Genomic DNA, 25251 nt, shown 5'->3' with positions numbered 1-25251 from the left:
AACTTTGCTTCAGGAAGCCAAACAAAACGCTAGGGCTAATGAATTTCTTCTCAATTAAGAGCGCGCCGAATTCAAAGCGAGTTCGTTTTGCCTTATATAAACGTTTGAGTTTAGCTGGGCAAAAACAATGAAAGGAGTCTACATCGGGTGTTTTTTTTTTCTTTTTTTGGGGGGGGGGAGGGAGAAAATAGCTTTTGTCTATAAAATGACTACTGGTGACCCTTGTATCGTACATCTAAACAAGTTTACACAGTCGCCTAAATTTGTATCAATACGGATAATAAAAAATAACATCATGTAATATGATACAATAGGAGACAAAGACAATAGCGTAACTAGCAAAAAAAGTTAAAAAACATCGAAGATATGACAATGGTAACAATGGTAACAGGTATTGAAATTACTTAGTGCAGCATGGTAGGCTAATTAGGTGTTGTAGCAAATGCAATTTTTATATCTAAATTCGCGTCTTTTGTTTAGGCCGTGAGGGTTGAGTGTAAAAAGCTGCGTTGTCCAATTAGCTTCTCTAGTAAGTAATAGTTGATCCAGATAAACAGCGTCTCCCTGACTCCTAATTTGTTCAATGACTATGAAACTATTTGAGAAATTTCATGCTTGATACATTTGAAATGGACCGAAAAGGAAACAACTGTGAGCTACTTTTTTCTTAAAGCCAATAACAACTAGTATAACTAATACCGAGGACCCGTTGGCTCAGTTGATAAGGCACCTGTCTCCCGTGGGGGAGGGTGTGGGCTCAAACCTCGGCTAGACCAACACTCAGGGTCTTTAAATTAACCGAGGAGAAAACGTGCTGCCTTTGTAACGATATCTGCAAATGGATAGACTTTCTAGTCTTCTCGGGTAAGGACGATAAATTGTAGGTCCCGTTCCACAACCTTTGTTTATGATTACTTTGTGGGACGTTAAAGAACCCACACACTGTTCGCAAGAGAAGGGGACGCAGTTCCCAGTGTTGTGGTCTGGCCTTTTATCTTTTAAACTCGTGCTTGGGTTCGGTGCATGGGTGAGAGAGATCTGCTATGGACCGATCGCGGCTGCCAGAGGCGCCTTCACATGCTGACGTCCGGTCACACCCCATACAATGGTAAACCGCTAGCTATGAGACTTGGTGATATGTGCGGTATGTAAGAATTTATTCATTATTCATTATAGTAACTGAGCAATTAAATCCCGTTCTTGGAAAACTTTCAGCAACTTAAACTTTTGTAAAAGCATCCAAACAAACCAAATTGTGTTCATTTACACAATTATGACTATAAAAGGGCACAGGACGATCAGGGAACACGGGGGACAAGTACGTTTTTAAGTATTTTGCTTAAATGTTTTCGTTGGTCGCACATGTTTTCAGGTCAGAATACTGGGAAAATGAATCAAATACTATAAACAGTTTGTTGATAAAAAACAGCGCATATTGTGATGGCAATTTTAGTATTGAGAATAAAGGAACCTTTATAAGGTTCCAACGCAGAACAAATGAAATAAAAATATCAAAGAAGCTTTGGTGAAGAAAACAAAACATAGATGTACTTACTTGTTTACCCAACTTTAGTCATGTGCTTAAGGGAGCTTTTTTTTTAGCCTTTTTGGTCCACATTCGCACACGAGAGTTTCGCACTTACTGGAGGTTACAAATTTAGACTTTCAGTGGATTTCCCTGAACGCAATTGATGTTCGATTAGGATGGTTTAATTCTTCTCCTATTTTCAGATTATGGTAAGACGGGGTGGGGATGAAGACTGTTTACATGCAAACACCACCTCTACAGCGACCAAACGTACTCCCCTTAAATGACAATGTAGCCAAACCCAACGGAACTAACTGGCGTTTAGATTACAAATTTTATGACACAAAGTTCCCCAACACCATTTTTATTTCTTTGAGCTGAATGAGCATTGATATAAACTTACAGCATTATGTTTCATATCTAACGAGTAAATGTCGCGCTCTCAGCCTTTAACTTTCAGTTATATCTTCCTTATAGAGTCCTAAAAAACTAACTTAGGATAAGGCTCATAGCTTGTTTGATTTCATTATTTCATTTCGAGAGGCCTTCCCTTTATTTTAATTATTGATTTTTTAATACACGGGGGGCTTTTCGCAAAGAATGGTGGGGCTCTTGGGGGCCCAATAACCCGTCATTTCGCATGAGGCATCATTCCACTTTCCTGGCTTTCCAAAAAAGTGCGCGCAGTTCTCTTTTCCCTTGTAGTTATTAGGTTCCCCTTCTCCCCAGTTCTCGTACTGTCCCTCCAGTGGAGTGCCATCAACCCAATACCACTTGGAGTCATCAGCGTTTTTCTTCAGCCCAATCCACGCTTTCGTCTCAGTGACCGTTTCCTTTTCCATCACCAGTTCGTAAACGAACTCGTTTTCTTCGGCTGAAGTGATAACAGCAAGGTCTCCTCCCAGGTTTTGACAAACTGCCCGAGCATCGCTCCATTTCGTGGTTATAGTGTCATCGACGTAATAGCATGAATTACCGTCAAATTCTCTCCAGTTGGCTGAACAATCTGTAAAGCAAAACACAAGAGCTTCGTTTAATTTCCTCAAAACACATGTTATTTTATCATATACATTTCCCAAAAAAATGACAGCTTAATTGTTAGCTTTAAGCACAATATTTTCAATCGCATCTAGGTCCTCAGTCTTGGTGGGTTATTTTTTGGAAAGGGACATTTTCAAATATAATTTTTAAGTGACGACACACTAGGAGCAATTGGTTTCTTAGTTCAGTGTTCCGCGTGGTTTTGTCTTTTGCTTGTTCAATTGCTATAGGTGCAAACTTAGAATGCGCATTTTTCTATCTGTTCTCTGTCGATAAAAATAGATCAAATGTTCTTAATTTTAGTGCTCATTTTACACAGTACGGAACACTTTGTTCTTATTAACGAACTGGACAGAAAGAAAGAATCATTCCTGATGACCCCTCTCTGATTGGCTGTACGGAACGTGTTTTCCCCTTACAGTTTTAACTATTCTTTTTCATGCCAAAGAGGAACAAAAATGTTGCTAATTAAGTTGTTCTTTATTTGAAGTTTATCCACAACGTATTTGCAGACCACACGTCTGCTTTTCCACATTTTTGAAAGAAATTTGGATCGTGACTTCCCCAGGCATGTTCGGTGGACAACTCTTTGTTTCTTTTGATTTTGCCTGTACCAAATACACATCAAGTGACAGTGTGGCATGGGACAAGATTGATGCGGTGTGGGAAGACACGGTTCTACAGATATCTCATTGGTGAATTATTGCGTAGTGTCTCCCGAGGGACGTTTTTCAGGTCGGATAGTAGAAGTGCAGTTTTTTTCTTGAGAAACAGTGGAAGTTGTTTTTTTAGATAAGCAAACGAGTAGAGGAGGTCAACTGCCCAAAAATACCAAGTCCATTGTCCAAACACAAGAGCGTTACTTTAAAGAAGCCGATTGTGACGGTCTTTTCCAGTGCAAACCTGAGACATGATGGTGTTAGGAACTCGACGAAACACAGCTTTCCTCTTGAACAAAACGTTTAATAGCCATTAGACATAGATATACAACCTTTTGACGCCCGAGCAAGATTACAACACTTTCGATTTCGAGCTACAAAGTCTCTAACAAGGGCGCGTAACTTACAAATCTAACTTACTACGGTAGAGTAGGGTTAATCATAGTTATAAGTCCAGTCTCTCACGTCTCTTAACTACCCTTTCAAATCGGCTGAGACAGGCTCTAACATCCCCCCTTCTTGTCCTCCATCAGGGAAGACAACACTGAGTCTAGGTTCATCAACATGAACACTCGGAGCGGGAATAACATTCGACTGCAACTTCTCCCCACTATGTGCGGGAACTTCTTTTTCATGACTGGCTTGTGGTTCGGCTGATTCTATTTCAAATTGATGTAGACCAGTTGTACAGGTCTAGTTAGGATGCTCTTTTGTACTCTTACTATTACAGTTCGTACAAGTCGGTCCTCTTTAGCTCTACCTAGTTGTCGTCACTTACTGCGGCCAGAGGTCTGGAGTTGATTACACCTTCTACCTTGATGAGACGTGTATTCAGCTCGTTGAAGGACGGAAGTGCTCTTTCAAGAATTACGCAGTGGTTCCTTAACTGCTCTACAAAATCTTTTCCACCATCTACCTCTTCGTGGTAAGTGTACTATGATGACTCTCCACTTAATACCCTTAGCTGATAACTCTGACTTGATTCGCTCTTGATCCAAAGTGACCAACAGCGACTCGCTCTGTGACTTTTTTGGCTGATCATACAACTTCTTAATCTTTCTACTTTCGGCTTGGAAGTTATTTGCATTGTCTGACCACCCTGGCAAAGACCTCTGCGATTTGTCGTGCGACTAAAGGCTGGCACAAATTCATCTGTCGTTAGGCCATTTGTAAGCTCCAAGCAAGCCATACGCGACAACGCACATGTGAACACACATACGTTTGCTTTCTTGGCACTTGAGCCCTCCTTTACGTTTATGGGTTCATCAAAGTCAATACCAATGTGTGAAAATTGTAAGGGGGTTAACACTTTTTCATCGTGTAGTGATCCTATCTTCTGTATGCAAGGTTCAACTCGCTGTTTCTGGCAAGGCACCCGTCTTCTGATATCAGGCTTGACCTCAAATCTTCCTTAGGGTAGCCAAATCGTCTGTCGTAAGACTGAAAGTACAGTTTCTGGACCGGGATGCAAAATCTTGTAAAACAAGACACGAAAGAAAGGGCGAAATCAAGCCACCATTCCCGTCGGTCAACTAAAAATAAAAAAAAAGTTTATGTTCCACTCCTAAGTAGCGTGAAAACGAAGCAGAACATTGTTGAAGAGGCCCGGCTGAGGATAGGGGCGTTAGAAGAGAAACAGAGTTTAGAACGTTGCTTGGAAGAGCAAGAGGCCGAGTTTAAGAGAAGAGAACTTGAAATAGAGGAAGAAAGGAAACGAAATAGAGCCGAATCAGAGAGGAAACTAGAAAAGATAGCAGCAGAAACAGAACTTAAGAAGGCTGCGGTTGAGTTGAAAATAGAAGAGGAAGAGTTACTAAGCCAATACTCATGTGATAGAAATAAAGGAGACGAGGTAGATCCAACCCTGTCCACCATGTTGTATCCGGATGTATCAGATCCTCCGATAAGCTTACCGCTGAAAGTTTCTTTCTTTGCGCCTCCCTTACTCGATATTCACACTTCAGCAGCACCTATGACCGTGACGGTTAAACCAGAGGTGTCGTCGGTGTCAGTCATTTCTCAGAGCAATATATCGTCCGCGTATGTACCATTACCTAATCTGTTGACTTCGCAGAAGAAAACACTTTAAGTGCAGAAGCACATGGCTTCACCCCTCGCGTACACGTACCGACAGAAACGGCGAGTCCCTCTTTTGCCAGCCAGAAGGAGAATGTTTCACCTAGAGAATATCACCTAAGTAAGCAGCGAAAATCTGGTGTGAGTCCATCATTTGCAGCTCAGTCAGCTCTGCAACCAGTTTACACCTCTCTTGAACATGTTTTGTTACAGACAATTCAACAACTCAGGCAGCAGTCGGTGCAACAGGCACGGCATTCAGAACCAAAGGCAGACATGGCTCCATGGTCAACAATAGCTGAAGCACTCAAGCAAGGTCCTTCGCTGCCAAAAATAGAACTGATGACGTTTGGAGGAGACCCTTCAGAATATGCAGAATTTGCTGTCAACTTTCGTGACCACATCAAGAGCCAGGTGACCGATGATTCTCAGAGATTAACCCGTCTACTGGCACAGTGTGTTGGAAAGGCCAAAGATGCGATCAAGAGTTGTCTTAATCTTCCCGAGGGCGAGAGAAACCAAGAAGCTTGGAAAACCCTAACGAAGAATTTTGGTCAACCCCATATGGTGTCCAATGCACACTTGAGAAAGTTAAGAGAGGCTAACATAAGAAGAGGCGATGCTGCTAGTCTAAAATGCACTTTGCCAGAAGACTTGAGGATGTGAAGAGGGTGTTAACTAGTATGGGACCCCGTAATGCAGTTCGTCTCGATAATGAAGATATGGTCCTGATGCTGTTGAGAAAACTGCCTGATAAAAGCCTAAACGAAAATGGACGGATATTGCTGGAGATATTATCCAATCCAAGGGCCAGGTTAGCTTTGCTTACTTCTTGAGCTTCATCCAGAAGCGAACTGATCGCTTGAACAATCGTTTTTGGCAAGAACTGAAGCCTTCTCAAGTCCAACATGGCAGAGATAGGAGACCAATTAGTAGAGACAGACAGGAGCCACCTCGAAGAGCTACCACCCTTCATGTCGGCGCACACAAAAACACACACAAAAACCCTGGCAATGTTGAAGCAGCTACCTTGAAGTGTTACCATTGCTCTGGCTCACATCCAGCAGGCAGAGAGTTTTAAAGGTGCACCATATCAAGAACGATTTCGAACTGTGCAACAGAAGAAATTGTGTGGAAGTTGCCTGGACAAGGACATTTTACTAGGGATTGCATGAAGAGATTTACTTGTCGGAAGCCTGGATGTGAGAAGAGACACCACTTCCCTATTCACCCTCCTGACGACCCGAATACCACTAGCCCTGCAGTAAAGCAGAACAGTGTCAAACAGGAACCAATTATGGAAAACCAGAGCTCTGTTGGTGGAACAGCCACTGAAACGTGAAGTGTACTTTCTGGTATTTCGACCTTTCACGAAGCAAACATGAAGCATCCCTATTCCGAACACTGGAACCGCACATTGTAAAATCTACCGATCGAAACCTGTTTCGAAATCCTGGATGCCTCAAAACAGTCTTGTACTCAAAGCTATAATCCCTTTTGATTGAAAATATTATTATGTTAACACTTGTGGAAAACTGGAGACGTGTAGCAAGCCGTGAAATATGTAATTCAGTTAACGTCGCAACGAGCATATATCTACAGTACCACCCAAGTGTACACGACGCCAGATTGCTATTTAGTTCCGCTGTTATTTTACCGTTAAAACTAAAAAGAAGATCCTCAATATGCATGTTGTCGTCTTCCTTTGTTCATTCTTATCTCGAGATTTTTTTGAAAAGCTCTGAAGAGAACACGCCACACGCCAAACAAAACAAAGCAAAGCAAATAAACAGGGAGATCAAATACAAATAGCTACAAATGCAGGCCCGATTTAGTATTCAGTTGAGTAAGACTCAACCACACATTTATTTCATATTCCAGTGAGAAGGCATAATGTACATCAAATTGTGCATAATTGTTCTCCAGTCTGGCGTGATCGTTCCTCTAGGGCAGTTTAACTTCAAAGTTTTGTCCATCAAATTTGAGTCCTTTGTTGAACTCAGCGACTGCATATCCTTCCCTTGAGACATGGTTGGATTTTCAGCTTCAGTAATGCCAATTGGTTATAGTTCCCAGAAGTGTCTTAAACTCGTGGTGACTTCATCGTTTTCCATTACTGTCAACATAGATGCTGAGTACTTTAAATAGCAATAAATGCGTCCTGTAAGACCCCAGCCAAGGCGAAATTTTACGGAAATCAATGAGTAAGCAACTGATTCTCGTTTCTGTTTCCCAGCTACAAATGAGTAATAATAATCTGCAACGATTAGAACATCTAATTGAACTGAATTACGAGGGCACTAGTCGGCGAGAGTTAATCCTTGTTGGTGAGGGTTGTTCTGAAGATTTAACCTGACAGGACCAAGGGGGTTGCAGATCTTGGGTAGGGTAAGGGCGTCCCTTTCTACAGCTTCTGTTTGTACTCTCTTAATCGGTAAGGGAGCGAATCGCACTCTTTGCAATCTCTTGGTTTCACCGGTTTCCCCCCTTATTTTGGGACACTCAATGACTCTGTAGGACCTTGCAGCTAATAGAATCTTTAATTAGGTACGAGCGTTGACTTCCAGAATATAAAAGAACACGAACTGTTACTTCCTGACCATTCACAGACAACCTTACTAACGCTGTCTGAAGAAGTGTCTTCTTCACATACGAGATAGGTTGGGTTAAAGCCAATCCACTAAGGATGCTATTGGTCATGGCTGGAGTGTAGTACTGGGTACATCCTGAAGTGTAGAGGTAATTGGATACTGGTTTGTGGTCGCTAGTGGCTAGCCATGCAATAACTTGTGATGATGTCGACCACAATTTGCAACTGAACACATGGCCTGGCGACAAAATTAATTTTGGAGAAATGCTTGTAGTTGGTACGCTTTTAACAATTGTAACACAGCTTGCTTTCTTCGACTAGTTCCCATCTTTCTTCCTTTAACTTTCCATTAAACAATGGACGGTTTGATGAATCATGATCTGCTTTACGAAAACTACAAAAGGATTATTTAACGGTGCTTGTACCACACTGAACAAAGCAGAAGCAGTTGATACTCGTTCACGGTAACTTGTATGGGCTTAACTGACTTCTTGCTTTCGTTTCTACCATTACTGGAACTACGATTATTTGGGTTAGTGTTTGTGTAAAGGACTCTCTCTCCTGTTTTTTTGGACACAACCTTTCGATAATAAACAAATAGAAATCAATGTCAACGTCAGGGGTGTCTGCAAGCTCTAACTCCCACTTTTCCAGTAACTGAGGGAATAATTTTGTCTCGAACATTAGCAACAGGATACATTTGTGGCTCACTGGGTTTTCCTCGTGAGCTTCAAAATCTGTAGTTCTGTTCTTTAGTGTATCATAGAGATCGCGGATTGAAGATGCACTTCGCATCCATCTTAATGACAGATTTCACTAAGGGTGAAACAATAACACGCTTTCTTCCATACATGTGCTTCAGACAATCAACCGCTGGTTGATAGTTTGCTCCTGTCACCTTAAACTCTTTTATAGTTTGCAAGGTATGTCTGGTCAGCACTGAACGCAGATAAGTAAACTTTTAAACGTTAGGTAAGTCATAATTCTTCAAACTAAAGTTTTGGAATTTCAACACATGACCATTAAACTTTGGAAGCTTAATAGCTTAATCCTGGGCAGTTTCAGGTCTGACGATTGGCGAATTTCGGTATGTGACCTTTGTTGGGAGCTTTAATTTTCTACTTTGCTTTCCTTACACACGTTTTCATAGGCGGAATAAATAGCTTTATCCATGAGATCCAGAGGACCTCTCCAAAAACTGCAAAGCCCTTCCTCAACATTCTCTTTTGCGATCAAAGCAGTTATCTGATTTCTCCACTGAAGATAGCTTAGTTCGACAATGCCATGAATCAAATCGTCCATATCCATTTGCAATGCCTTAGCCTTTCGTCTTATAAAGCTTATTTGCTGGGTTTGATCCTCATTAAACCCTCGAGGAGACTCTTCCGAAACCTCATGGAAATTCCAGCTCTCTTGCAATTCTGGCTTAACATCAACATTTGACTGCAAAACATATTGAGCGTTTACTTACCGTTCAAGTTTGGTAAGGCGTTTTAACAAAGCAAGTACTTAAAGCTTCTTAAATATAGTTGGAAAGTTAAGAAAAAGTTCAATTTGACATGGTCAATTTTTCTTACTTTGTCGCTTTGTCAAATCGTTAACATCAGGCGTGCAGGATGATTCCAAACTCGGACATACGAAACAGATAGGCTACTCAGATGGCATTGCAAAATTAGGGAATTATCAAAAAGTTAATTGAGCGTCGGAATCTGTAACAAGAGCGTTGGCCTCGACTAAAAATGTGCCTAAGAAAGATTCGCCAGGCCGCTGCAAAAATGATGCTGTTGCTGCGGACCAGCAAACTCGACTGAGAATGTGGCAGATGAAAACAAAAATAATCTCAGTGGTCATTCGTGCCTTAAAAGTAATTAAGAAAAGTCACAGGGAGCCCATACAAATGGTGTGACTGGTGACTGTTAACAAAATTTAAAGGATTTGTATCGAAATATTATAAGGTTCGTATTATTAAGCCAAATGTTAGGGAAAATGTTTATCTGAAAAGTCACAATAAATGTAAACTTACCCCAGTCGTTGTGCTTTGTCGTTCTTTTGCCTGAAAACGGCGAATTAAGGCGATTTTGAAGGTTTTGCTTTCGTCGTTTACCTGAGCGTTATATAGAGAGAAAAGGGAGGAAAGCTCTACCCGGAAATTCAAATCGCCCCGCTTCCAAACCCAGCACCAGTAAGGTGGAGATGTTAAGCTTTTCTCTCGTACCATTCGATGGAAATCCGTTCAAAACGAGAAGCGCCAGTCTGCGAAGAAAATCAAAATATCGACATTCGAAGTTCAAATTCACCGTTACAAATTTTTGTGTGCAGGTCAAGAGCTGTCACGCTGACTGCTCCATTCTGATTGGATGCGGTAAATGGCGTTAAACAAAGCCCACTCGTAAATAAAACCACATCCAATCAGAATGGAGCAGCCAGCGTGACAGTTCTTGTCCTGCACACAAAAATTTGCAACGGTGAATTTGAACTTCGAATGCCGATATCGTGATTTTCTTTGCCGGCTGGGGCTTCTCGTTTTGAACGGATTTTCGATCGAATGGTTCGAGAAGAAAGCATAACATCTCTACTTTACTGGTGCTGGTTTTGGAAGCGGGGCGATTCGAATTTTAGGGTGAAAATTGCTTCCGCGATGGAGCATTTCTAACAGAGCTTTCCTCCCTTTTCTCTCTATATAACGCTCAGGTAAACGACGAAAGCAAAACCTTCAAAATCGCCTTAATTCGCCGTTTTCAGGCAAAAGAACGACAAAGCACAACGACTAGGGTAAGTTAACATTTATTGTGACTTTTCAGATAAACATTCTCCCTAACATTTGGCTTAATAATACGAACCTTATAATATTTCGATACAAATCCTTTAAATTTTGTAAACAGTCACCAGTCACACCGTTTGTATGGACTCCCTGTGGAAAGGTTTAGAGAAGTTCATCAGTGAAATTCCAAGAAACATTAACCTACAAGAAATTCAAAGGACAAAATTGCTGGGAACGGCCCACTATTGCGGGACAAAACAACTCTCTAATGCCCCAAGTTTATGGTTTGGACCCGGCCCTTGGGGAAAAATACTGTATCATGAACTGAACTTCATAATAACAGCAATGATAGTAATGATAATGATAATAATAATAATAATAATAATAATAATAATAATAATAATAATAATAATAATAATAATAATATTAATCATAATAATAATAATAATAGTAATAGCAAAGAGAATGCTACACAACATGGGAATAACATTAGTCATAAAATATTATTCACGCTAGATTTAGTTTCATGACGTCATCAGTCACGTAACCACACCTAAGGTTCAGAATTTTTTATTCCACTCCTTCTTACTAATACTTGTTTGTCTACTTACACTTATGGTGGCAATCCGACCAAGAACCAGCGGGACAACCTGCGGAGAAAATTATCGAAATAAAACGCTTGCTCCATCTTAGGCCTGCTGTGAAGGCTAAAAGACACTAAGCATTATGTTTTTATTGGGAGAAAGTCTATGATGTAGGTATTTCTTTTGCTTTTCTTTACTGAGCCTAGTGATTGGTCTGACTAACTAAGACCACATTGTCAACCAATCGAAAATTGCCCGCTCGAGTTTCTTTCGCTTGACGACGATCTCATGTATTTGTTTCTAGTTGAGATTGGTTCATTTCGCTATCTGTATTTTTTAAGATTTATCAGAGAAACAACTTTTTTGGTTTTGGTTTACGACTCTCAACTGACTCAATTTAAGCGACAAATGAAATGGTATCTACATGGTACTGCTTTTAGTTCTCTACTTAGGATCAGGACTGTATAATCTTCGGCCACCTTTTCCAAACCTCAATACTACGCTCTTAATCTATAAACAATATTTTTTCTCTACTTACACTCAATAGCATCGCTCTGAAAAACGCAAGTACTGTCTTTATTTCCAAGAGAATTGGGAAATTTTGACTGCACTGTAGAAATTAAAATAGCAACACTTTATTAACGTTATTATCATAACTCAACAAGCTCCTAAATGATATTTAGATAATAACAAAAATTTAGCATCTTCTTCTTAAACTCTTAACCATATATTTTTGTGTACTTACACAATTTCGTGCAGTCTTTTATGTTCGTGTTAAAATCACAGCCTGCAAATCAAAAGATACTCATTAACTTTCCTTTCTTTTAACTTATCTCTTATCCGCTTTCTTTTTACTAATCCTGGCTTTTGAACTGAAATTTTAATACGGGACTTCAACATCATTGCCACTGAAATTGTCATTGCTGTTATTTTCATTATGACATATAGAGGGCAAAAAGTACTAAATGCTAATTGCTCTTAACAGGACTGATACTATCATTAGTGTTGTTGTAATTATTGATCGTGTTAGTGTTAGTGTTAGTGCCAATGTTACTGTAAACGGATGCAACATGTTTGATGTAACATTTGTACTCAAACTCAAAGTTCTTGGATTAAAAGCTACTACTCGGAATCCCTAGAAAACAACTGCCCGTTATACGGGTTTGCCCAGAAAATTTCGTGAAACCGATCAACCTCAGTAACGGAACTGTGATCATCTCGCTTTTCCTAGTCTTACAACTTTGCCCTTTCTCTTTCCTTTCGAAAAAAAAAAAACAAAAGCTTGTATTTTAGCTTTGAGAGAGATTGATAGATTATAACTTTGTTCCTTGACCATATGTAGCTTGAAATCTCACCAGGCAATGCGCGAAGAAAATCATAATAAGCCATCGCCATGGATAAAAGATAGCGCAAAGTCAGCTTTGTGAGCATGTACGCATTTAATAATGTTGAACACATGCACAATTTTTGTTCATCTCTGAGAACTAAAAAATATTGAACGATGTTAAAGACGATGTTTGATGAAATTCAAGCGTCCTTCAATATGATCCCTCCTCATGCAAAATCGCGGAACAAGGTGGTCAAACAACGTTGGACAATGATACATCCGTTTGGTCGGGCTTTAAGTGTCACTGTTACTGTTACCGGTACTATTACTATTAGTGATAGTGTTATTATAAGTGTAAGGGATACTATTAGTGTTGATATTGGAACTACTATTACTCTAACTGTTACTGTTACTGTGGAGACTGGCCTACACGTTCGACCCAAGCATAAGCATAAGTCCAAGCAAAAACGCAAGCACAAGAAAAGGAAATCATTTCTTTTTTCTTGTGCTTGCGCTTATTTTTGCGTCGTTGCGTCGCCCGTGTAAACAGGAATAACGCCGGCATAAGTACAATAAAACAGAAAAGTAGTCACAAGGGGTCAGCGGAAGTGTGTTCTGTTTTCAAGATGGTAGCGTGTACCTCCGCCATCTTGGATTTAACATTTTGGCGCCAAAATTATAATTCACTGCGCCTTTGTCACCTTGTGCTTATGCTTATTACACGTGTAAACAATCTTGTGCTTAAATGCTTATCTTTGCTTCGTACGAATAAATCAGCCTTTACCGTTTCTGTTACTGTTACTGCCACTGTTATTGTTGTTAATGTTACTGAAAATTAATATCACTGTTACTATTACCGTCTGTTGCTAATAGGGTTACTGTTACTGTTATTGTTGTTAATGTTACTGATACTTTTTGTTTTTATATCACTGTTACTATTACCGTCTGTTGCTGTTAGTGTTACTGTTACTATCTTTTAGTTTTAGAGTTACCTTTAGTGTGGTTGTTACTGTCACTGTTACTGCTGTTGTTATTTTCAGTGTTGGAGTTACTTTTAGTGTGTCTGTTATTGTTACGGTTACTGTTAATGTTAATGAGCATTCGTTAATTTTGGAATGCTTATTGTGTCGATACAATAGTGTTTTGCGGCATGAATGAACCATAATTTTTTTTTCTCTTTTTGCTTTTCTTCGCATTTGATAGTGTTTTATATGTGAGTATATAAACGAAGAAAAAATAACTTAATACTGGAAAGGGGTTAAGTCAGCTTGTTCTTAATTTATCCTGACGACGTTTACCGAAATACCTTTAATATAACTGGAATGCAGTTTTTCACCCGCATCCCTTTTCTCTATCTGTCAATAATTTCTGTTTTTTCCACTTACATGCACTTTTGCAGGTATTATCTTTACAGCCTGTGGAGAAAGGTACAAGAGAGTAAAATTGAAATAAATCCGCTTATATTATTCTATCTCTACAAATCTTATCTTATCTTATCTCATCTTTTAGGGTCAGGGTTCTTATGACATCTCATTGTATCTTATTTAAACTTGTCTCATAGTTCAAAACCTTAACTCCTCATTTAAAGTACGATACCGTTTTTATTTAAATCTTACCTACTCTTATGTCATCCCATCCCATCCAGACTTACCTATTATAAAGTTTACCCTTTTGTTACCTTTATCGAAACGAATTAAATATTGTTGTACATCGGTAAAAATAACCAAAAACTTCTATTAGATGACGATGTTATTAGGTTTGTCTTTATTTATCGTCACTTCATTATTCTGTTCTTTAATTATTAGGAACATGTTCTTGTCTGCTTACATTCGATAAAGCAGTGTTGAAGGTCGCAAGTTTCCTCGCGGGTGAATTTCGTCTGCACTGTGGGAAAATTGTACGATATCGATTAGTAATATTGAGTTATCTTAACGACATTTAACAACATGTATATTTTACAACTTACAAAAGTATTTTTCCACAGTCTTTGACTATATGCAATATGTATGTCGAGACAGCAGATCTTAGAAGGCATATTTTAAGATTATTTAAGGGAACCTCCGCTCCGACAACAAATTGATGGTAAATTGTGTCTAAATTCTAAATTTCAATTTAACAATTAGAAGCGACATTCAACTGTGCTAAAAATTCGATTTTAAATTTACCGGGCGCCGCCATCTTGGATTTCGTGACGTCATACAGTTGCCAGTGTTGTCAGTAAGTAGAAGTTCTACTGTGTGTAGCAATTGACATCCGTGTTAAGTCATGAAATCCAAGATATCGGCGCCCGGGAAATTTAAAATGAAAAATAGGCGAAATTTAACTTCTGTTTTGTCCAACACGGACAAATTATTTCCATGGTTCCAACGAAATTTGAAATTAGATTGTATTTTCAACAATTCAAAGTTAATTTATTTCAAGAGTTGAGATTTCCTTTAAGGTGTCCCACTAGGGTTTAAGGTCTCACACGTACTGATGATGATGCACCCCACAAATACAGCCATGGAGGGTAGAAACAGAAAAAAAAAACATATTTCAAAGAAAACATTCCCTGTAGTAGTTTTAAAACCAAAGTATTGCTTTTTGTTTCTTAAAAGATAACCGAGGTATTTAATTCCCTTCAATTAGTTCTTGCAAGCAATTCCCCATGCATGCACAAGTAGTGAACTTGGAGAATTCCTTTACTAAGACGTTATTATTGTCCGTGAAAAAGTGAACTTTCATTTAACTCTTAAAACTGGCGCAGAGGTTTCAAATAGTTTGCTCTAGTTTTGAAATAAATAAAAAAGCTGGCATGTTTTTACGCAGTGGCAAAAACAAAGAATCTGCCTTTGTAACCCCGACCTGTTATGCTTTAATACGATTTTCCAGTTGAGGTTTTATTCGGTGTAAACATTTCAGAAAATTTCACTGAAAGAAAGTGAAAACAAAATCAAAATCAAAGCTTAAGACAAATTGACAAACGCTTATGTTTCAATAACTTTAAATAGAGACAGAAAGGTACTATTTTATAATCAAGGTTTAGAGGACAGAATTTTGTTCTTGAATATTACATTATGGGTTTTTTCGAATTGGTAGAAAAAAAGGCAAGAGGAATCTGGCTTTCGATGTGTGACATTGCGTTTGCCACATTACAGGCGAAAACCCTATGGAGCCACCCAAAGAACCGCAATGCGGTCAATGTCTGAATATATGCAGAATCCGCGGCTACAGTCGTGAGACTGTAGAAAGGCTTTATCGTGAGTTATTTCTGAAAATACTATTCAAAGGTCCTGAGGTGCTTTAGTTTCTACGAAATCAACGAAAGTTCGATAAACGCCTTTTTGTTTTTTGTCCAGCGTCGTCGAAAGTAAAGTAAAAGGAAGCATTTTCTTTTCGCCCGTTCAGATAAACATCTAAGGATTTTAAATGGCCTGGTTGCCATGGCAACATCCCAAAAAAATAATAACCGTTGGCATCAAATTGTTCCAAAATATGTTTTCTATAATGTCCTTAAGTGTCAGGTCGTTTGCTAAAATATTGAAAAAGTAAAAAATGTTTTTCTGCCGCCAGCACAATAAGCCCCTCTTTCAACGGTCAAGATAGGGTTAAAGATTTCCCGTGTAACGATTACTCGTAACAAAGATTCCCCGTTTAAAAGATTCCAGCTTTTAAAGATTTCCCATTTTAAAGTTGCCTACCCTTAAAGATTCCCCGCTCTAAATTTTTTCCGCTTTTGAAGATTCCCCATTTTAGAGATTCCATCTTTTAAGGATCCCCGCTTTAAAAGATTCCTCATTTTGAAGATTCCTGCTCTTCTTATTTCAGAATTCCCTGGTTTAAACGATTTCCGCTTTAAAGATTCACCGTTCCCCGCTTCCCATTTTCTGTTCCCCGTTACCAGATTTCCCGTTCCTTGTTTGAAAGCCCTTGCTGAATAATGCCCTAGGTACCAGCAAGTACACTTCTCCTTCCTGTCTCTCGAAGGAACGCTTTTGTCTGGCAGCCTTAAAAAATTTTATACAACAAATTATAAATAATGGAATTTAAGACCATACTTGTTCTGATTTCAAATTTGAATGTACCAGTTGGTTGTTAATGTTGTTAAAGTAATCTAGAATTAAATTATCCTCATTAGCGCTGCAACTGGGGTAATTGTAACCACCGAAAACAAGCAGTTATCAGCATGCACTTTCCCAAAGCAATTTAAGGCTTTAGAGAGAGCAAGGTATATGTTTATTCACGGGTTAAAAAAATGCATCGATAGATGCCATCGCGTTGATCTAAGCGAGCTAAACCCTATTTTTTGCGGCGCCAAAAAGCCTAAATAGCGTTTACCGAACTTTCCTGGATCTTAAGATTTTTAAAGCCCGTCAGGACCTTTGAATAGCATTTTCTAAATTTCACGAATGTCACCGGTGGCCCCATAACGACAATTCTAAAAAGCGTTCAGATGCATAACAATGTACGCTTAAAAAGATCTGCAAAATGCACAGTTGTTATTCACCGGCACCGAGGTCCGTATTGGGTAAAACTGTGCGACGAAGATCTTGAGTACAGCCAAAGGCCGCAAAATGGGCCGAGCTAGTCCAGTGAATACTATTTTTTCCCGCAGCAAAACAAGGCCCGAGGTTTTGCAACCAATCATGCAATAAATCCATCTCATGATCAGTTCGGTGGCAAGATCAAAAAAATTCTGCTCACGTCCAGAACCTATCGAATTACATAATCTAAAAAATTCTGCCTGCTTGCATACTGAGAGCAAATAATATATCATATTTACGATAGTTGTCTTGTGACTTTATTGATCATCTATTAGTCAATCAGGGTTCTTTTCAATAACAGCAATTGAGATGAATTGGCTACCTTGCCAACATATGCCTTCGATCTGCAGGCTTTCTATTAGAAAACGAGTTCACAGTTTAACAGAAAAGAATGCCTTCAAGCTATCCATGGAAACTCCGTTTAAGGCTACCCACTAGCAGCTCTTGTTGCAGAATACTAAACGTCAGAATGAAAACTTTCACTGAAATTCTTCTCCATGTACAGGTAATTCAGGCATCACTATCGGGATTATTCTCTCTTGGTTCATGATTAAGCCTATGATTTAGTGTGATTGTTGAATACAGATATCTATCGTATTTATATAACGTACTTTGGGACTTTACAGGCTTCTTTGCCTCCGTCGCCACTGGCAACATGATGAGAAGAAGAAAGAACATTGTTGTCTTCAATGCCATCTCCGACTATCCTTAGCAAACAAAGAGAAAAAAATAAACAGACAGGCAAATAATTAGAAATAACTTTTCAATAGTCACCGACTGATAATTTCTCATAATTTATTCTTTATATTGCCCATGTTGTTACTTGTTATTACAAGTTATTACTAATACAGGATTTTTTAAACTGAAATGTAGTACTCAGTTGGCTGTTAATTGCATAATGAAGCATTCAATTTGTTTTAAATGAAATGCTGACTTTTAAAGGGGCACTGTCACGGCAAATTTTATTGTGTTTTTGGTAAAAACTGCTCAAACATTTGACAATAAACCTTTACTTTAACATAAAATGGCTCTTAGAGCACCGAGAGGAAAATATTTTAGTGATTTGTCAGAGGAAGAAAAAGCTGTAATCAGTTTAAGTGATTTCTCTGAAAAACAAAAGAAGGAACTTGAAAAAAAATTGCCATTTTTTTTAAAGTTGTAATCCATTGTCATCCTAGCCGTCTGCAACCAAACATAATCAATACTAGTTTCTGTGCACTAGTAAGGTTATTTCTAACAAAACTAAACAATTATTTTACAATTCCATTGATTCAATTTTCTTTTTGTCATTCTAAGTGAGACTTCAAGTAGGACGCTGCCCCTTAAATGCCGCTATTGGCCGCGTTGATCCAAAACAAAAAAAATCTGATGATACAGAAGCAGCCAATGGAGGATTATCTGTTCTCAAAAACATTACTGCCTCACAAATTCAAATTAAATTGTGAAGAAGAAGAACAGCTGACGTTTTCTTTAGCTATTGTCCACCTCAGACTTTCGCGAAAATGAGAAACTAATCCTTTGTGTTTTCAGAGGAGCAGTAAACGTCGTTAAAAGTTCGAAGATAGGCCAGCTACCATTTTCGAATGCCAACAGCAGCTGGTAAAATCAGTTAATAAGATTAAAAAAAAGTTCCACAATAATCACATTATGTTAGCATACCCAAATTGCCATTTAAAAGGCCAAACAATAATGGCGTGCCAGAATAAAGGATATAGCCTTTGAACAACTTATGGGTTCAATATTCTTCTTGGATGGCCCTCAGTGATAGGGCAGGTATTGGTCATTTGGAAAATTCACATTCTTATGATATCGCCCAGGAGGAGAGCGACAGGTATCCCACAATCCTTTGCATTTTCCGGTTTCATAAAAATGGCGGATTTCCTTCGACACGTGGCAGATTTTGGCTGTTTTCGACGTGGATGTTTTCAGAGGTAAAGCGTTGTTCTGAGGTAAGTGAACCTTTTACAACAACCTTACGATCTCTCTGACTAATCAGAATGTTTTCTATAGGAATTAATAGTTCCGAAAAGGTTTTTTGCTTTGATTTGCATAACAATGTTGGCATTCATCTGTAACGATCGCTTCAATGAGGTCCATAAATTAATCTACAATTCTCTTTCTGCTTGAATGATTTATACATACTATTAAAATTTCAAAAAATCAAAGATAGTTGGACTTATTTGACCCATAGTGACCCTTAGTGACCCACGATTTTCGCATTTCTGAACCTTCGAAAATGGTTCAAATCGCCGATTTCCGATCTCACATAATAACAAACATGGCGATTCTGCGTTTAATGTAGATTGAACTTTCAATGTGTTTTTGTTTCTTTATTGCGCTTTTTAGCGAACTATGAGTGAAGTTATCGTTTTAGTTTGTTTTACAGAACTCACAATAAGAAACTTTTGTGTGTTACTTTTTAGGTTTATCATGGAAAATTCGCCAGGCAAAGATTTGAGTGCCAAACGCACTCATGTTCCCTCGGGTACGACACCATCAAAGCCTGAGAAAAAGCGAGTTCGTAATACATCGTCGCCGGCCACACGTAAAACATTATTTTCAAGCAAGTGTGCATCACCAGTGACATCAGATAAGCATTCATTCAAAAGCCTAAACCGAAAGGTGAGTGACAAATTAAAATTTATGTTGTTTATACCACTGTCCCGTTTCATTGAAAGCAATGAATATTTTCCATAGGTGGCCAAACATATTCTTACAAAGGCAAAATGTTCCGATGTGAGCCCCTTACGGAAGTCACTGGTGAAAAGACACAAGTGGACATATGAAGAAGAGAGGGCTCTTGTGGAGTTTATTGGAATTGGGAGAACAGACCCAAAGTATGGAGAGATAGTTACAGAATGACCTTCTTTTAGAGACATTAGTGATTTTTGGGCAGACGCAGCTTCCCATATCAAGACGAGTACATCAGCGAATGTTCTTCTCACAAGTATGTTCCTTATTCAAATTTCAAAATTTTCAGTGTGTAAAAGCTGTACAAACTACCATTGTATTAGTAATAAAGATAATAGTTTCAGCTGCAATTATTTTCCAAATGAGTATTATTGTTCCTTTTTAATTGGCTTACACTTTACGCATGAAGATGAGTAAAGATTGATACGTTCATCAAAATTAAACTTGCCATTTTTGATGATAAATTTTGGATACCACCTCACTCTAAAACTTTAATTTTCCCTCTCCACTAAACTAATGAACCAACTTAAGGAATCTCAATCTAGCTGAGTATTTTTTTGCTCTCGGAGACCCTGAAATGGTGCCTTATGCACACTCTGATTAGCTATTCAATCTCGAAAATTAGTGTTCTTTTCTATTCACCCCTGAGCAAAACTGGCTTCTCAAATTATCTTTGAAGCCAAAATTCAAACCGTGACAACATTTTTGTATTGTGTCAAGATATGGCAGATGGATAAATATACTCTGGTTATTTCTTTCTCATACACCAGGGTCAAATGTAGATTACCGGTATGTACCTATTTTAAAAGAAAGTTTGAAACCTTGGAGGCAGCAGAGCAAGCCTACAACCTCACACTCAGTGGCTGTTTGGAGGACCTGACCTTGGCGCCACAACCAAGGCAGGCTAACAGGAGCACTCCAGACCAGCAGACACCTGCAGCAGTACCTCCAAATGAGATTCCTTGTTTAAATGTGCCATCAGATTTGAAAGATGCCATATTCCAGGGTCTGGCAGGAGGTGTCTCTAATTTGCCACAATTTATCAAGAAACTGATCTGCCTCTCAGACATCACAGACATAGCTGACATTGCTAATACATAGTGCGGCTCTTATAATCAGGCCATAATTTGGCTCCTCACTTTGTGCATAGGACCAATAATTCAGAAAAATTATATTGAGAAGGGACTAGGAAAAACACAGTTTAGGACATCAAAATATGTAAATGTCAAGTAAAGTAAAATAACCAACAACAAATTGTTAGATTAAAACAATATTTATTGTCCTTTCATGGTATTGAAATAAGGAAAATTATTGAAAGCGAAATGGCACATCAGAAAGTCATGTAGTATATTATTTAATATACCCTGTGAACATAAATGTTCCTAATGTTACATCTTTAATGGCATATGTGGTATATTCATACATGACTGTAATTTTCTCCAGATAGTACTGATAGCTGTTATAACCTGGAGATTATTACAGCCAAGCACAGTGCAATCTACAGTGCTGATGTGGGAATCCAATGTTAAAAATAAAAATAACCATTCAAAAATTGTCTAGAGTCTCAGTCTTGATCAAAGTAAATAAAGGGTCCCATACTTTCCAAACATTTTTTTAGAATTCTTCATGTGTGACTGCGACCACAGCTGAGTACCTCTTATGAGAGGTGTCTACTTATGGGAGGTTATGTGCCTACATGTGACTTAGGAGAGGTGGCTGCCAAGAGGAGGTCTGTTGGCGGAGATTTGACCGCATCAGTATTCAGACAGGGTATTCAGTCAAACCTCCTCTAATACATGCCTTCTGTAGGAGTATGGCCCGTTTAAGCGGCCACTCGAGGTTCCACACGACACTGACAGATGCATAAAAACTAAATTTACTTTGCCAGGGAATCCATTTCCTCTTAATATATAACAACGACAAACTTTTAATTTCCTTCCCCTTCATTGCTTTCCTTAGCTTGGGAATTTTGTTTACACCACAGAAGCCTATTATGTGCCAGCCATCATCAAAATAGACATCAAATTTGATGGCATTTTTGTCTTCTATATTATTTGGTTCGAATTCCACCCGTACGGGAACTGCTTGAAATTGCCGCAGTTTCATTCTGCTTGAGCGAGGTCAACAGGATGACAAAATACATCGATCACACTGGCTTCCTGAATGGTCGAAGCCTGCACCACAACCGCAGAACAATTTCGACGCAAAATTTCAAAATCCCAAATCAAAGCTCCAGTTGATTCTTGGGTTTTGTCCTCAGGATTTACAAACTGTAGAAAAATCAGAGAAAGCGCTTTTCAATGCACTGTTTCATCCACATCAAAATAGCCTATATTTATTTACACATCTGTAAAACCAAGAGAACAAAAGCCGACACGTATACACAAATTTTCATTCATCTCGGGATTTACAGATGAATTCGAATCGTTTTTAGTAAATAAAAATGATAAACTTACGGTAATGTCGCAACTGCAATTGATTCGAATGAGGACAGGACTCCATAAACTGTCGAACAGCTCATCGACAGGCCGATCTTCGATGAATTTCGGGACCAAAGAGAACCTTCGTTTCGACATGCTCTCGAGGTAACTCCAGTGAATTTCCTTGCAACAAAGTACAGCACAGGAGAAGCCTTTCAGGTGAACACTAAAAACTTCTTTTGACACGCAGTGTATGTAGATCAGCCTTGTTATCCGCCAAGCAGAGCATTTTGCAACGAAGCACGTTTCCAATGAAGCCGCCATTTGTGACAGAAACTCGCTCTATCGTACCCAAGAGAGACTGATGACGTCACATGAATTTTGTTAATATAGTTGTAAACGCAAAGGATTGTGGGATACCTGTCGTTTTCCTCGTGGATATCGCCAGTTAAAATTTCATAGCGACGAATTAACTCACCGCAGACAGTAAAAGAATAATTCGAGTAAACATCTGATTTGTTCTAACGTCCTCCCAAAACAATTACGTCAAAAGTAATATCTTATTTTATGTTGATAAAATGATCTGATGTAGCTGTAGCAATTACTAACATTTTATGTGGTGGTTGTTTTTCAGGGTATATATGAATCATTTATCGGGCCCGACTCCGTTTCTTCTTTAAAAGATCGTTTTCCCGGCATTAATCCCACTTTGTTTTACTAATCAGGCTGCTACATCTCCGACAAAATGTAAAATAATAACAATAAACGTTCTTTCCTCTCTCCTCTCAAAACTGCGTCCTTCTTAAACTAGCTAGTTATGCGCCTGTCTCGCAACAACTTTAATGAACATCTTTTCTCCAGCATTTACACCGTGAGATAGTGACCTTTTTGATGACTATTAAATTAAAACTGTTGTAAAATAGTGCGACGGCCCGAGAACATCTCAGAAATAAATCGATCACAGCACATCACCACAAAAAAAAAAAAAAAAAAAAAATTGGCACCACCGTCGATATAATGTCGGCTTGGTTAAGATATTATGGCTAAAACGTTACTGTGCTGTACTTACCTTTAATATCCTATTCTTGTTGAGATGTAATACCACCCTTGTTGACTTTGGTAGGAAAACAACACAACCTGGTAATGAAAAAATTGTCGTTATGGTCTTCTGAAGTCAAACTCTTTTGAAGTCAAACTTATCCTCCAAGTTCCGAAGGGCCAAGTGGTCTTCATTGACCACCAAGATATGATGAAGAAGGTTGGGCTAATTGCTGGCGGGTCACTCTGTTAATGACTGCCGATGATTTTAAACATTTATGATTGGTTATCAACAAAGTAAATTTCAAATTGAAATATTGACAACGCGTGGAATCCACTCCTCCTGTTTCATTCATTCCCATCGTGCGTTTAGTACTCTGACCGAAAAAATTCCTAAAAGATAAGTATCCCTCCCAAGTCAGGGTGAGGAAAACACGCTTACAGATAAAGGTAATCAAGATAAGATCTTTCAAATATCCAAAGCGTAAAAAGCTTTTTCGCTAAATTTGTTTACAGTTATTCAAAAATGTATGTCAAGGCTAAAGACTAGGAGACCTGTACACTTCTCACTTTACAAGCATTTTGGAAGCAAATGCGCTGTTCATGATCATTCCCCGTTCATTCATAACGTAGACAAAATTACAGGACTCAAATGATGTCTTAAACTCAGTTATTGTTTCACATGCGCTCCCGATAACACTTTCTATTGCGTAAGATTATTTTAATTTTATGCAAGAAGTTATGACATTGCTGGGACGGGAAGGAGATTAAGCGACCGATTTCGCGAACATATTCGAGGCGTTGAAAGAAATGACAAAGATGCATCGAAACCGATCGCTCGACACTTAAACGTACCAAATAATTCTTACCAACAAACGGCAGTCTGTATTTCCCTACATCATGGTAATACAGAAAGCCGCAAAACGTTTACAGCAAAATTTTATCTTCCAAATCGGCACTCAGTTTATCCACACGGAATCGACAAAAGCTTCATTAAACGAAATATTGAGCTTTATTTGACCAAAAATGCAAACTAAATTGGAAATGTGGAGTTCACGAGGCTTGAAGTTATTTGGATAAGCAATGTTATAATCCAACAATTTTATCTCTAGACCGCAATTCGTTTAACCGACCTTACTACGCATTTTTAACGATATTTGCTCCTCCGTCAAAGCAAAAGGAATTAGTTTCCCAGTGCTATGAAATGTCGAGATGACGTTGAGGCGAAGGAAACTGTAGATTCTTAAACTCAAAACCACATCCGAATTTCTAAGGCGATGATGCATTCCGAACAGATGTCCACCAGTGGAATGATGGACAGTTGGGTAGTTCGTGCTTTTCTCAACAGCATCGCTGAACGTAAAGCTCACCGAGCATTTACATTTTCAAATAATGTGTTTTTAGGTATTTAGATTAACCTGTCAAGGTTGGTCAAGGTCGCCAAAACACCAATGGAAAAAAAAATAATTTAAAATCTCTATTGTTAGGCACCGAAATTCATTTTCAGAAAACAAGCGCAAGGCCCCAATAACACTAGAATTGAGCCACAGTATGTCAACATTTAACCAGTGATTATGACAGTCGAAATAACGTAGGCTTAATTAACATGTTATGGCCAAAACATTACTGTGTCTTAGTTTCCTTTGATATCATAGTCCTGTTAAAAATTAAAACCTCCAAAGCCTACTTTGCCAGGAAAACAGCTCAATCGACTTAATGATAAAATTCCGTCAATCGTCTTAAGCTTACCTTCCGTTTATAATTTACCATACAAAGAACCTGGTATCAATGTGATCCCTCTAGCTTGAGGAAGACAATGTAATCTTCGCGAACGACCAAGAAATAACGAAGAAGGTTAGACTAATTGCTGACAGGTAACTCTACTATTGGGTGCCGATGACTAAAGAGAATTATGATTGGTTGCAAACACAACATAAATTGCAAATTAGAAAATTGGTAATGCATGAAATCCACGTCCCTCTTTCCATTCTCCTAGCTTCAGTCTTCTAAGCA

The 25251-nt window shown here is 38.6% G+C and overlaps 4 protein-coding genes and 1 pseudogene across 4 annotated transcripts in view; 2 read left to right on the top strand and 3 right to left on the bottom strand.

The window, feature by feature from the left end:
• Nucleotides 1-25251, bottom strand: part of LOC146466672 (C-type lectin domain family 4 member E-like) — a 103320-nt gene that overhangs the window by 35661 nt on the left and 42408 nt on the right. The gene's annotated exons all lie outside the window — the stretch shown is intronic.
• LOC146466676 (CD209 antigen-like protein C) lies at nucleotides 1812-25207 on the bottom strand. The gene is made up of 9 exons (XM_085126946.1): nucleotides 24988-25207; nucleotides 23270-23337; nucleotides 17701-17796; nucleotides 14394-14450; nucleotides 13952-13981; nucleotides 11985-12026; nucleotides 11778-11849; nucleotides 11267-11305; nucleotides 1812-2534 (listed from the first exon to the last, which is right to left on the bottom strand). The coding sequence occupies exons 3-9, from the start codon at nucleotides 17783-17785 to the stop codon at nucleotides 2101-2103; spliced, it is 759 nt and encodes a 252-aa protein (XP_084983072.1). The 5' UTR covers nucleotides 17786-17796; nucleotides 23270-23337; nucleotides 24988-25207; the 3' UTR covers nucleotides 1812-2100.
• Nucleotides 4694-6385, top strand: LOC146466679 (uncharacterized; annotated as a pseudogene).
• On the top strand, nucleotides 18912-20202 carry LOC146466678 (uncharacterized). Its single transcript, XM_085126971.1, has 3 exons — nucleotides 18912-19038; nucleotides 19513-19711; nucleotides 19787-20202. Exons 2-3 carry the CDS (start codon nucleotides 19520-19522, stop codon nucleotides 19949-19951), a joined length of 357 nt encoding a protein of 118 aa, XP_084983097.1. The 5' UTR covers nucleotides 18912-19038; nucleotides 19513-19519; the 3' UTR covers nucleotides 19952-20202.
• LOC146466677 (uncharacterized) lies at nucleotides 21728-22577 on the bottom strand. The gene is made up of 2 exons (XM_085126972.1): nucleotides 22237-22577; nucleotides 21728-22050 (listed from the first exon to the last, which is right to left on the bottom strand). Exons 1-2 carry the CDS (start codon nucleotides 22522-22524, stop codon nucleotides 21883-21885), a joined length of 456 nt encoding a protein of 151 aa, XP_084983098.1. The 5' UTR covers nucleotides 22525-22577; the 3' UTR covers nucleotides 21728-21882.

The sequence above is a fragment of the Pavona decussata genome, unplaced genomic scaffold, assembly GCF_977016875.1.
Source record: "Pavona decussata unplaced genomic scaffold, jaPavDecu1.1 SCAFFOLD_142, whole genome shotgun sequence".
In the NCBI taxonomy this organism is placed as follows: domain Eukaryota; kingdom Metazoa; phylum Cnidaria; class Anthozoa; order Scleractinia; family Agariciidae; genus Pavona; species Pavona decussata.
Note: the sequence above shows the minus strand (reverse complement) of the source record. Positions and strands in the feature narration are given on the sequence as shown.